Below are 13,824 nucleotides of genomic sequence, written 5' to 3'. Positions count from 1 at the left end.
AAAAACACCCAAAAAACTAAAAAATAATCAAAATAAATTAGAAAACCAGTAAAATGTTCAAAAATCAAAGAGTTGCCAGTTGTTGTTTTTCCAATCAATCGCCTTACACTGTAAAAGGAAACGAATTGTTTTAACTCTTAAAAGTAAGTGTCTCAGTTGCCTTAAAAGTTTAAGTTGACTGTATTTGAAAAGACAAGTTGAGGTAATTTTGTAATGATCCAACTTATCTTCTCAAATTCGGTCAACTTGAAAACTGGACACTAACCTTCTTAAGGTTAAGACAATTTTTTTCTTTCAACAGTGTATTGATTAATCAACAAATTGTTTCAGCTGTACTTGTATTAACTGTACGGTAGACACATTCCTAACATTTCTATAAAAAAAATCATATTTAAACTTTCCCTATGTTTTTTTATGCAAAAATCTTAATTTGTGAAGTAGATAAGCTTTTAGATAAATGAAGTCAAGTATAATTCCCTCTGGAATGTAGTTAAGTAGAAGTATAAGTACCTTAAATACATTCTTAAGTACAGTGCTTGAGTAAATGTACTTGGATACATTCCACCACTGACTATATGATAAGGAATATTTTTGGAAATAAAACTCAATTTGGTCCAATAAAGTTCAGACTTACAGTTGAGTAACATAAGTATGTATTAATAAAGTTTTGTGGAGCTCACCTGGATGGTCTGGCTCGGGTCTCCGGACACCGGGCCTCCGACCAGCTTGCAGTACAGGTCGTGCACGGTCCTGCCGGTGTCGTCCTCCCCGCAGGTCGCCGTGGCGGTGATCTTGGTGCCCTCGGCCAGGTTGAAGTAGGGCGGGTGCAGGCTGTATCCGTTCACGCCGTTGGTCGGCAACTCCTGCGCCGACACGCAGGTCACAAGCAGCGGCCACAGCAGCAGCGCCACCCGCGTCTGAGTGCTCCGAGCCGGGGAGAGCGGCGCAGGTCCGCTCGCCATCATCTCCACCTGTTCGCTCGATCCGGTCCGAGGGGGGAAAAAAGTTAGAGGGATAAATTATTCTGAGTTAAAGGAGAGACGAGCCGTTAACTCCGGTAGCAGAGAAGCATTTGGAGGGAAAAAGTGTAGCAAAGTCCAGGAGAAAGAGAGGAAGGGGAGTTAGTTTGTATCCTGGAAAGCGGAGCGTCGAGGTTTGTCCTCTCTCCCTCTCTCTGTGTCGCTCCAACAGCCACCTATTCCAACTCAATCTGCACCTCCTCCTCCTCCTCCTCCTCCTCCCCGTGTTGGCCCGTCCCCAGCGGCTGGAGGAGGGCACAACGTCCACCAATGCCTACTCTTTGAATGGTTTAGTTTCTCTTTATGCAATTATCACGGTTCATTAATTGGCTCAAATAAGGCATTTTAAATAGTTTGGATGGTGATTTTGATATAGTTTAACCCTCGGGGGCTGCTGGGCGCACGTTTACGTTCATTTTTGGATAATTTTGGTTCATGCATATGGATTATATTTTGGCAAGATTGTGTATTTTTGTTTGATCTGGGAATTTCCCGCTCAGCTCCTGCAATAAGTCTAAAATAAAAACAAATGTTACATTCATACTGTTATGTGCAAAAAAATGTTCCATTCAAACTGACATTTTTGATCCCACAGCCATCAAAGCATAAAAACATGCATTGTATCATTTCTGGGTGTCAGTCTGGGCTTTTGCCTTTGACATTTTTACTATTTTCCACCTGATGATGATGTTTTTACCATTTTTGGCAGATTGAGAAAATACATGCTATTTCCACTACGTGTAGTCACAATCAATGCTGCTGCTAATCAATGACATATACCAGTCTATGAAAATTTAAAAAAAAGTCTACTTGTAATGTAATTATCACTTAATTTTATGATCGTAAAATTCTTTCCTCTTTATTCTCTCATTAATTTGACATTCCTGCACCCACTAAGTGACAAAACAACAAATGGGAAATCAAACACACAGAATGGAGCAGCCAGACTGCCATGTAAATAAACAAACACACACACACACACACACACACACACACACACACACACGTGTTATTGAAAAAGACAAAAACACACACACACACACACACACACACACACACACACACACACACAGGTGTTCTTGGAAAAGACAAACACACACACACACACACACACACACACACACACACACACACACACACACACACACACACACACACACAGACGGCCACACACTCAGATCTCCTAAGCACACAGTGTTGCTTACATTTTGTAAAATAAAATTGAATATGTGGTCATTTATAATTTGTGGACCTAGAACTAATGACTGAGGAGAAATCTGGACACTGTGACAGCAAATATACAACCGCCTGTTATTATGTTATAAATTTTTAATGGTTAGTAAGTCGCGTGACGACATTTGGATCAATCAAATGACAACTGAGCAAAATCTATTCGCTGATGAAGACTGCGAGATGTGGTTGAAAGCTAAAAAATGGACTTATGTTAAGATTATTTTGTTGTATAAAAATTGTTGTGTATAAAGTTTTGTGTGCTTCTTTTGAAGGGAAAACCTGCATGTACAGTTACAGTATTTTGCTGGCAGTTTCAGATTGTCAGCAGTAAACGTTTGTTTAGGAGATTGTGTGTATAAATGTGTGTGACTGTGTGTGTTTGTCTACTTAAACTCCAAGAGACAGACGGCGGCCTGTCATTCTTCTTCTGTGTTTATAATCCGTCCCTCTCTTCTCTCTGTAATCTCGTCTCTCTCCCCAGGAGCTGTCAGACTGTCCCATACAGATTTTTGTCCTCCTCCTGCTGCGGCTGTTACTGTCGGTCAGTGTGGAGCTCAATGTAAGTGTGTGAGAGACAGACATAGAGAGAGACAGCGTGTCCACTCAGTATTCTGTCTCGACACACACTCTTAAACTCTAAATGGTTCATGTCACTGAAGAAAAGGCTCCCTCCTTCTGCTGAGACTTTAAATCATCTCGCTCTGAATAAGCCCAGTGTCTTCAGAGGCTCAGTGTCTTCAGAGGTTGAGTGTCTTCAGAGGCTTAGCGTCTTCAGAGGTTTGGTGTCTTTACAGGCTCGCTGTCTTCAGAGGTTGAGTGTCTTCAGAGGCTCAGTGTCTTCAGAGGTTTGGTGTCCTCAGAGGCTTAGCGTCTTCAGAGGTTTGGTGTCTTTACAGGCACGCTGTCTTCAGAGGCTCAGTGTCTTCAGAGGACTGTTGTCTTCAGAGGTTTGTTGTTAACTACAGTGCAGATCCGTTTGACCCTGATTGGATTTTATTTTCTGGAAAGTGTCTGGATCGTCAGCGAGTCCAGACTGATACAGAGAGCCAAACACAGTGTTAAGCTCACGTCATCGGGACGGTCTTACCAGGTATATGTTATGTTGTATGTTGTCATGTAGGTCAGCAATGACACACTTTCCATTTTTTAAATGCCCACATCTGACCTGAGACGACGTTACTCACAGCAAAGTTCAGGCACATTTTCTGGAGACTGTTGAAGAATCAAACCTCTGAGATGGATTAAAATCACAGAACGTAGGACGACACTGTATGGGAAAGCATAAGGATACATGAAATGTGAGTAACTTGTGCAGCATAAGTATGTATATTAGTACATAATATTGAACGTGAAAGTGTATGAGGTTATCAGAAATAAGTTAGGAAAATAAAATCCCCTAGAAAACCATCCTACTGCATACACAGACTCTAGTATTTGGGCTAAAGCTTGTACACCTCTACGGAGCACCTGAGCAGCTGCGTGTGTGTGTAACTGTGTTTTCTCATGGACTTTGGAGCTCCGCCATTTCATCAAGCTACAGGAACCACTTTACATGATGAAAGGGTTTCTCCGCCACACACACACACACACACACACACACACACACACACAGATAACAGCTGCTCAGGTGACTCAAAGTGATATTTACAGGTTTGATTTGAAAGGATGTTTATATCAGAAACAAATCCTTTACTGGCGAACTTGCAATGAAAACAGAAAGAGGACAGAAAGTTGAGATACCTCAGACAGGCAGGTGAAGCTGACGCTGTGTTCATGCTTTGTTTAAACTGTCCAGAGTCCAGAAACCTCACACACATCCACTTCCTCCATCGTCTGTCGAACACATGCTGAACTCTGACCTGCAGACTGCCTCACAATTACACACACACACACACACACACACACACACACACACACACACAGAGTCAGGGGTCTGTGACCTCCTGCAGTTTAAAGGAGTCTAGAGGCAGTGTGTTAATGCAGCAGAGCTTAATTCACTGACACACTTAAACATTCCTCAGGCTGTTTGTCGGCTCACAGGTCACACTGGAGACACTTTGGGTGGTTAATGCGCTCTAGTTTAGGGCTGCCCTAATATTCATTATCAATTAATCCACAAATTATTTCATTTAGTCTACAAAATATTGCACATTATGTGGCCGTTTCCAACAGCCCAAAGTAATGTCTTTAAGTGTTGTTTTTCTTTTCAACCAACAGTTTAAAATAATCACATGGAGAAGAATTAATAAAAGACATGCCTGGAACAGTTTCAGTCTCATTAAACCTGTATCAAAAGCTCTTTTCACACAGAGAGTAGAGCTGCTACAAATTCCCTTCTTCACACTGCATTTTTACACAAAACGTCGACGGCATGGTGCTGCTCTGATGTGTGATTTTAGACAGCATGCCAGCATCACGGAAACAAAAGAGGTGTGACAGGCGTGAAGTTTAACGCAACAGCATCTGCCTCTAGTGCGACATGTAACATAAGTGTCGGCAGAGCCTTCTAAACAATAACAATGGTATAACATGGCAACAACAATCAAAGGCAACGTGCAGACTAAAGAAGAAAAGACCCAGAAAATTTGTGCAAGAAAATTACCTGAAAATTAGCAGAAAAAGGTGTGTAAGTTAGAATAGATATTTAGAAATTTTAAAAAAGGAAAATGCCCCAAAAAATTATTTTGTGATCAAAACTACTCATTTCTTGCAGTTTGTTGTAAATTTCTTGTCATGTTGCATATTGCCTTTTTACCCCGTGCTTTTGAAGAAATCAAACCATTTTGCTGAGGTTTCAAAGGTTTAAATACTTGTGAAAGGAAGTGAATGCACCACAAGAAAAGTGATGTCGATCCAGGTTTCAAAGGGTTAAGCGTGAAAGGTTGATGACATGCAGCCAAAGGGCCGCAGGCTGGAATTAAACCCACAGCGGCTGAAGCAAGGAGACAGCCCCTGTATATGTGGGGCGCCCGCTCCACCAGGTGAGCTAATGGGCCCGCCTGAGCGGCATAATGGCAGGATATTCGCGCCTTGAACAGGAAGTGCAAAAGGAGCTTCTGACAATTTGTTACTCACAGTACAATACTAAAAAAAAATAATATCAGGAACAAAGCCAAACTTAGGTCTGTAGTATCAAGAAAGGAAATGGAGATGCTTATACATGCATTTATCTCATCACGCTTAGACTACTGCAATCCTCTTTTCACCGGCCTCAACAAATCATCATTACAAAACATCCAAAATGCTGCTGCTCAGCCCCTTACAAAATCCAAATGGTCTCATATCACTCCGATTTTAACTTAGCTGCACTGGCTTCTCTTTAATGTCAGAATTGATTTCAAAATCTTGTTGCTTACTTTTAGAGCCCTACATGTCCAGGCTCCACAACACGAGTGACCTCTTATTTCCCTACACTGCTAACCGAGCTCCTAGATCCGCCTCTCTGGGTCTAAGTGTTCCTCCAACGCATTTCAAGACTCGGGCTTTGGAACAGTTTCCCAGCAAGTTTGAGGTCACTGGACTCTGTGGCGCCTTTTAAAAAGCAGTTAAAAACATAGTAGCATACACGTTTTTAATCCTGTGCTTTTATCTACTCTCACTGTATATCTGGGTTTTATTTTGATTTATCTGTTTTTATTTGTATTGTGTATTGAAGTTTTTTTTATTGAATTTATTTTTATTGAAGTTTCAGAAAGAAAGCAAATAAATATATTTCTCAAAAAGGGTTTCTTTAACTGTGAATATATCTGAAAGATGGAGTCGAGAACAGAGAAAAGAAAAAAGAGAAAACCAGGGAAAGAGAGAAAGATGAGATAAGGAGAGACAAATAAAGAGAGAGGAAGAAAAAGGCCCCGTCGTTTCACCTCACTAATCTTCTCGTTCTTTCTTCCTCAACTCTAGAACTAATCTACTTCCTGGTTACCACGGAGACCAAAGGAGAAGTGAGGGATAGGCCACTTGTTGTCGTGGAAACTGCTAGCTGTTCCATCAATTGAACCCATTTACCCCCTGCTGGTCCCTGCGCTCACAAACACACAGACACACACAGATGAAGAGGTTGGAATTTGTCCGAAAAAAGAATGAATGGGAGGCGGTGAAGAAAAAACAGAAGTAAGAAGGTAAATAAAAATAAAAATAATGAGAGTAAATGTGGCTGAGAAATGCAGCCTCCAGGATCATTTACAGCCCTCATTATTATATTAATTTAGACAAAATATATAACAGTAAAGCAAATGTGTTAAACATGAACCTGGTGCAGCAGGTAATTATTGACTGAAGGTTTCATAGGTAAAAATTCACACACAGCACCTCGCCAGGTGATGTTCTCCATTACGTTTTAATATTTAGCACGCTTAGTGTGAATAAAACTCAGTCTGACAGGGAAACAAACTGGTCATATTAGTGTTGGTGGACGCTAAGAGCAGCTCTGCACAAGTCTTCAGGGAAAAACCAGACGCTTCTATCTAAATCCATCTGTTAGTATCTGCCTTCAGTCAAAACTTAATGCTCCTATCATCACATGCTCAAACACACATACGTGCGCATAGTTCACGTTTCCTTCTCGTTTGCAGCCATAACTTCAGTAAACTCAGATGATAACAGTATTGAGTAAATACTGTTTTTCTATTCCCAGCATTCCTCACACGTCCTGCCTCCCGTTCTGGATCAGATAGGACTTTGAGACACACATGTGGTGGAGGGCGGATGTGTTTGAAGTGCTGTGGGCTGGGGAGGGGATGTTTGGGGTTGACAGCAGACTAAAATGTGTGCGTGTGCGTGTGTGTGAGAGGCAGGTACCTACATGCCCTTCTCATTGTCTCCTTCAACAAGACACTTCAATCCACATGCAGTCCTGGTGGGCCCTCTCTCTCTTTTGTTCCCACAGGAGTCCTGCTTTTACCGCACTGAAGAGCGGATCACAGCCTGATGGTTTTGATGTTGGTGGGACAGATAGTCCAAATGTGCAGCGAACACTTCGGACAAGAGAAAGAAAAACAACATGTCAGTTTGTTCTCCAATACTTTTCCCTAGGATACACATTTTATTTAAACTGAAGTTCTGTAATAAAACTAGAATCATCACCACATAATTGTATGCCTCTGCACATCAGTCATGCATCCATATCTATCTATTTTATTAACAACCTGCCTAACTTTGTGTGGCATGACCTGCCTGTTTTTAGTGCATTCAAACATACTGTTAACCTACAACTGCATTTTTTACACTTTATTAAGGTCTACATCATGACTTTTAACTAGAGATGCATGATAATTATCTGATCGAATGCGGCGTTGTTTTATAAAAACAGCAACAGGAGAAACATTTTGGGACTTATTTAGATCATCAGTGAACAAGGAGGAAATATACTGTCCAGGGCGGCCCTTGGCATAGAAGATATAGGAGGTCGCTTAGAGCGCCACACACTGGAGGGGCGCCGCTGGTCGCGCTTAAAAAAACCCCCAAAAAAACAGTAAATCTGCTGCGCCCATTAGCGCCCCTTCTTCATGTTCTGCCTTGAAAATAACAAATGAACAAATAAAGAGAGAAATATTCATCAACTCAGCGCCCCTGATGTTTCTCATCATTGACCTGCTGACCAGCCTGCACCGTGACACCTGACGGCGCTGCGGACTGAAGGAGAAAGGTACAATGTCACCAGAAGTATAAATGCCAATTAATTTGACTTTAAACTGTCACCTCTTCCCTCCCTTTGACCCACTCACCCTCTCCATCCAGTCCGTCTCCCTCTGTTCCTCTCTTCCTGTCTCATCAGTGTCTCTTTCACCTCCTTTCCCTTCACGGGAAACTCCTACTTTGAAGTTTGCTGGTGTCTGAAAGAAGACAAAAAGACACAAAGAGATGAGACAGGGCTGCTTCTGAGGACAGACAAAAGGATGAGCTGGAGAGATGGAAAGATAGAGAGGGAAAGAGAAAGAGAAAAGCGGGACAAAAGACAGGAAGTGAGGAGTAGGGCGAGGAGAGGAAGTGAGATGTATGGAAAAATGTTCAAGACAATAAAATAACAGTGGGATCAAATAAACCTCCATTAAGTTTTTAAGATAAACTTATGAAGTTATTCAGAGTAAAAGTTAGGAGTTCACCTGTTTGCATAACTGTAGCTTGAGTTTTGTTTCAGATATCACCTGGAGGCCTTTAAAGGAGCTGCAGGCTGCACTGATGTTCGGATACTGCTTTCAACTATAGACGGTACTCCTACATGGACTCCTACATACAGTGCATTCACAGCTATGGTTAACTGTGGTAATATTAATGCTGATTTTCAGTAGCAACAAAACATTGAAACACATGGTTAATTTAAAACCACTGAAAACAAAATGTACTTAATGGAAATACTGACATCCATCTCCTTATTGGGTCTTTTAATCAAATTTTGAAAAATACTTTTTATGCAAAAAAAGCTTTAAAGTAACTCTTATTAACTGAAAACACACTGACTGCGCTGGTTATCTTGCCAAACCAACTCCGTTGCCGTAGCAGCGACCTTTAAACAGACAGCAAACACCTGCCACTCAAAGGGGCCACACCCTTAATTATGCAAGTAAGCTTTGATAACATTTAAACAGTTGAGATACATTAAAACTGACTGCTGTACAATCGTCATGAAGGTTGTAATATGTTTATTTCTACTGTACAGTTATGCATTTTAACATGGAGCTCTATAGAGATTGACTCACTGATGGAAACAGCCTCAAGTGGACATTAGAGGAACTGCGTAATTTTTAATCCCCTCAATTTGCCGCCTGGTTTCAACATGCAGCTCCGATTGCTACTGATGCATCCTGATACACTGTCTGTGCAGCTAAAAACAGAGACAGCTCAGTACTGAGATGTAACATTTAGTGACATGAGCGTCTGTTTAGATGAAAATGACGCTGAGCTTCCTTTAGTAACTATAGCTGCTTTACTGACTGACCCAAAAACCTGCTGAAAGAACACATCAAACCTAATTATTAGGACAAATGCAATTAAAGTCAATAGAAAAGGAAAAAGTTTTAAATGGACATTCTGCTACATAACAAACAGGGACCATATCGGCTTCCTGTCCCTTTTTTCAAGACTGAAACTGTGTTCTTTGTGTGTGTGTGTGTGTGTGTGTGTGTCAAAGGTATGCAGGGGGCCAGGTGAAGGCGGTTGGGGGTGGGGTATGAGGGGCTTCCATCCCTTCATGTTAAGATCATTGTTTGGCGAGCTGCGACTCGCCGGGCGCTCCCTGCCACAGGCTGAGAAACATGTTCAGCATTTAAATCAGAGAATTCAAAAGGTGAACTGAGTGTGTGTCATGCAGATACAGTCAAATAGATCAATAATGAAAAACACTTTTAAAATTTCACTTTAAAAGCTGGATCTTTTGAATTTTACAGGTATCAAATATACTGGTTCTGCTCAAGGTTTCTCTCTGTTTAAGAGGAGTTTAGCCTCCCTGCTGTAGCTTTGCTTGCTCACGGAGTAATGTCCGATCTCTATAACTTAAAGGTGGTTTTGACCTTCTTTATATGAAAGGTGTCATAGGATAATTTCAGTTCAGAATCGGCGCTGTAAAATTGACTTTAGTTATCAAGTTGCCAGTTTTCTGAGGAAATAAACCAGCCATTGTGGATGGGATGTGTTTCAGCTGATTCTTTTTAATCAAAATTGAAATTTTATTCTTTAGTGCTATGTGATGGGTAGTCATATAGCAATGTTATTCAGCCCAACACTGCGGTAGAGCCAAGTAGCATCCCGCAGGGCTGAAAAGTGCCAAAAGCTGCAGTTCCTCTAATGGCCAATTAAGGCCAGTGTAGGTACATCTGGTACCTACACCAGAGCAAGTCAGTCCCCATGTTAAAATGCTCAACTTTACAGCAGAAATAAACATGTCCACAGCAAAATAATCACTAATTTCACCTTAAATGACAACTCTGTTGGGGATGAATTTGTGTATAACTCACCTGTCTACAATTTATTAAGACTTAAAGTTATGCAAAATTAAGGGCGACCCACTTTGAATGACAGGTGAGCGCCATATGTTGACAAGTTGTTACCACAACAAGGGCATTGGCTGGGTAACGTAACCACAGATAACCTCAGATTCACAGAGTATAGCTGTAGCTGCCACTCCTTCAGAGTGTTTTCGATTCATGAAAGTTCATTGTAGCACAAAATAAGCCTCACAAAGAAATATCTCTTTTTATTTATTTTATTTCCTTTGAAAAAAACGTTCCTGTTTTAAACTGCCTAATCCACCCGGCAATGACTTAATACTTATTTTAAACTTGACTTTAAATCATTTTAATTTATCTTTTTATCTTTGCACCTCTTGTCTGCACTTTTGCTATTCTTATTGGTGATTTTTATTTCATAATTTTTAAATAATTTAGTAATTAATCTTACCTTTTATCGCTTTACTCTTTCATAGTAAATTTGTATCCTTTATAATATGTTTATATTTTATTGCTCTGTAAAGCACTTTGAACTGCCCTCATATGAAATGCACGTGATTTATTTATTTTTATATGTGGTTTTATTGCTTTAAAAAACTGTTTTTATTTATTTGCATTTTATTTTTGCTTTGTTTGTCAAGGCACTTTGTAAATTGTCTTTTTAAAGTAAATAATGTTATTATTATTATATCATGTCATGAATTCACCATTGTGCAATGTATTTATGCAAATGTGCAATTTCTATTTATCTATTTATTATATTTTTATATAGTGTTTCTTTTATTTAGTGTCTCTTTATGTATGTTACTGCAGCTTTACCATTTCGGAGCCAGTTGTAATGAAATTTCGTTCTATGTGCACTTTTGTGTATACTTGGAATGACAAAAAATTCAATCTAAGTTTCTGAGTCATATCATATCATTTACATTAGCCTTGTTTTTGAAACAAAAGCCAATGCCTCTTTCTCTCTCTGAGTCTCCACACACACCTGTGCATCTTGTGGAGAGTTTTTCTCACGGCAGGCAGGTTTGAGGCAGCTAACGGTTACTAATTTGTCCATAAAAGGGAAGTGATGCAATTACAAGGCTGAACGGCGAGCCCACTCACTGGAGTCTGTCATTTCACCTGAGAAAGAGACTGCTGAGGAGGTGAGAGCTAGTTACCTATTACCTGGTGTTACAAGCACATCTTGCACTGTAAATCATTATCTGCATGATGCTTTAGAAAGGCAACAAGCTCTTTTTTTCCTTTAGTTTGTGTTTTTTCAGCATTATTCTATAAAACTGCATGATCAGACACAAGAGACACATCAAATTTTGCTTTTTTTTCCAGTAAGCAACAGTTTCAGTTGGTTGGACGTGAAGATTTTCAGGTCACATTTTAATATATATTTTAACTGGAGCCCTTTGTAACGCTCTTTAAGTGGTTTTCAGTGGACTCATATAAGAGGTGAGGCAACATGTACATACCGCAGCACACACTCCAATCAGGCCCTCTGGGAAAAAGCGAAGGAGAGAGAGAGAGGAGGCGAGGTGATGACGACGACGCTGACATACTTCTCATCTGCACAGCCACTCACCTGCAGGGAAAAAAAAAGAGGGAGAATGTGTGGGAACAAAGCAGTAAAGCAGCAGCTGATGACAGCTATCACTGAAGGCTCTGTGAGGTTAAAGATGCCCTGAAACTGCTCTCGCACACCACCGGACCATCACCTGCACACTGTGTTTAGACTAAATGACCACTGTAACCTCCCCATGCCTTCACCTAGCCCTGTTATTCCCACTTTGACCTCTGTTTCATCTGCTAGCTCATTACCGGAGATCCAGATGGTGCAGACAGTCAGAGGTAACAGGCCCCTGTACTCCATGATATGCAAGTACAGTCCACTTGCAACGACAGTCTAACATCGATACTGTTGTGATAAAGTTGTTAGCACACCAGAAACAATTCTGAGCTCAGTGGTGCTATTAAAAAAAGCAAAGGCTTCAGTTTAATGAAAATCACCAGTGAAAAGTCAGATCAAATGAGATTTGTTCATTAAAACCTGCCTGACATCAGCTTTTATTCTCTCCTGATGGATCATCTCCACATTTGAGTGTATTCCTCCTGCAATTTTAGGCAGCTAAATGAGACACAATCACAGTAAAGATTCAGTTAGAATTATGCTTCTTTTGTCGATGTAGTATTTTAATGTGTACTGAAGTTCAGACTTTTTAAGTCAGTCTGCTGTTGAACTGCAACCAATTGGAATTTAATGGTTTCCTGAAAGAGGAGCAAAAATACATCAAACGCTTTAATCCTGACACATTTTAAGAAAGAAATGTTGGTAAAATTGTTAAACATATGTAGCTAATGGGCAGCAGGGAAAGAAGCACTCAGATATTTTATGTACTTACTCTTAAAGTAAGAAATAGGCCAACTGTGTTAGATAAGATAAGATTAAATGAGATAAGGTAAGATAAGATAACATAAGATGAGTCTTTATCAGTCCCACACCAAGGAATTTCACACGTTAGTAGCAGCAAAGAAGGAAAGAAAGAAACGTCTTCACAAAAAATTAAGCAATGTTATAGACCGCAGAATATGTTCACAAAATGCACCAATTTAAAAAATCAAAGTTATAATGAAACAAATAAATACCAAATCTATATAAAATGTATAAAATATATGGTAAGAAGAAGTCAGTGTTATATAAAAGAAATCAAAAATAAAAGTAACTTCATAAATAAGCAAACTAAATATACACATAAAAATAAATACAAATAATAATCAATTTAGTGAGAAAATGTTTATGGTAAAAAATATATAATGTAATAACATATATATATATATATATATATATATATATATATATATATATATATATATATATATATATATATAGTATAGTACAATTATATTACTACAAATGCACGTAAATGCCGCTAATTTAACGGTTAACGTTTGCTAACGATGCTATCCTACGTAGCTAACAGGCTAAAACATGCTAACGTGGAGCCATTGATATGATAAATTTAATGCTAGTTCCTTAACTTATCTTTTCTTCTTTACTTCTCGTTACACGTGTTTTTAGTAGCTAAATTTTTGTATTTACTTTTTTTTTTTAATTTCGGGTTTTGTCAGGAGTCCTCCATTTGCAATGAGCTAACGCCCTGTGGCTAACGCTAGCTTGTGTTAGCATTAGCACAGCTACAAATGGAGCTAACTCTACTAGCGTTTCATTTAAATGATGTTGTGAGCTTTTAATAGTTAGCTAAATCAATTTACAAGGCGCTGTCAGGTCCGTTTACGACCCCCCCTGCAGCATAATGTTAATTACGACTGGTTGACAACTTAGAAAGTTGACTGCACCTGAATCCTTCAGCAGGCCGGCCATGTTTACCTTTTTCGGGTCGCACCTGTGCGTTGCAGTTCCCTCTTTCACCACACAATCTCACATTTGATATCTGTTGTATTCAAAGGTGGCGCTGTTTCACACATTTGGGAAAACTTCAACACCTGTAAGATAATTGCAACAGTTATGTCTACGTAGGCCTAATTATTATGATCGTTTTCTTTGTTTGTTTGTTTGTTTTTTTTGTATTTTTAGCATGGCTATGCACTTCTCAAAATCAAGCTTTAAAAAATATTAT

General features: G+C 39.6%; 1 protein-coding gene and 1 long non-coding RNA gene across 5 annotated transcripts in view; both read right to left on the bottom strand.

Annotated features, from left to right (window-relative positions):
* lama5 (laminin, alpha 5) overlaps positions 1–1,212 on the bottom strand; it is a 115,233-nt gene extending 114,021 nt beyond the window's left edge. For both annotated transcript variants that reach the window (XM_088081685.1, XM_088081684.1), the window contains exon 1: positions 681–1,212. In XM_088081685.1, coding sequence (XP_087937811.1) covers positions 681–965 — 285 coding nt within the window. In that variant the 5' untranslated portion in view covers positions 966–1,212. The remainder of the gene's footprint in view (positions 1–680) is intronic.
* A 1,050-nt stretch (positions 1,213–2,262) lies between these two features.
* Positions 2,263–13,580, bottom strand: LOC148188637 (uncharacterized). 3 transcript variants are annotated; one of them, XR_015777326.1, is made up of 7 exons: positions 13,544–13,580; positions 11,662–11,771; positions 7,976–8,083; positions 7,054–7,225; positions 3,993–4,118; positions 3,437–3,519; positions 2,263–3,285 (listed from the first exon to the last, which is right to left on the bottom strand). It is a non-coding gene; the product is annotated as an uncharacterized LOC148188637 (long non-coding RNA). The 3 variants fall into 3 exon arrangements; XR_015777325.1 differs by having other exon boundaries at positions 2,263–3,519; XR_015777327.1 differs by having other exon boundaries at positions 2,263–3,519; positions 7,976–8,076.
* Between the last annotated feature and the right edge of the window lie 244 nt (positions 13,581–13,824).

The sequence above is a fragment of the Plectropomus leopardus genome, chromosome 9, assembly GCF_026936395.1.
Source record: "Plectropomus leopardus strain MGB_pleo_1.0 chromosome 9, ASM2693639v1, whole genome shotgun sequence".
Lineage (NCBI taxonomy): Eukaryota > Metazoa > Chordata > Actinopteri > Perciformes > Serranidae > Plectropomus > Plectropomus leopardus.
Note: the sequence above shows the minus strand (reverse complement) of the source record. Positions and strands in the feature narration are given on the sequence as shown.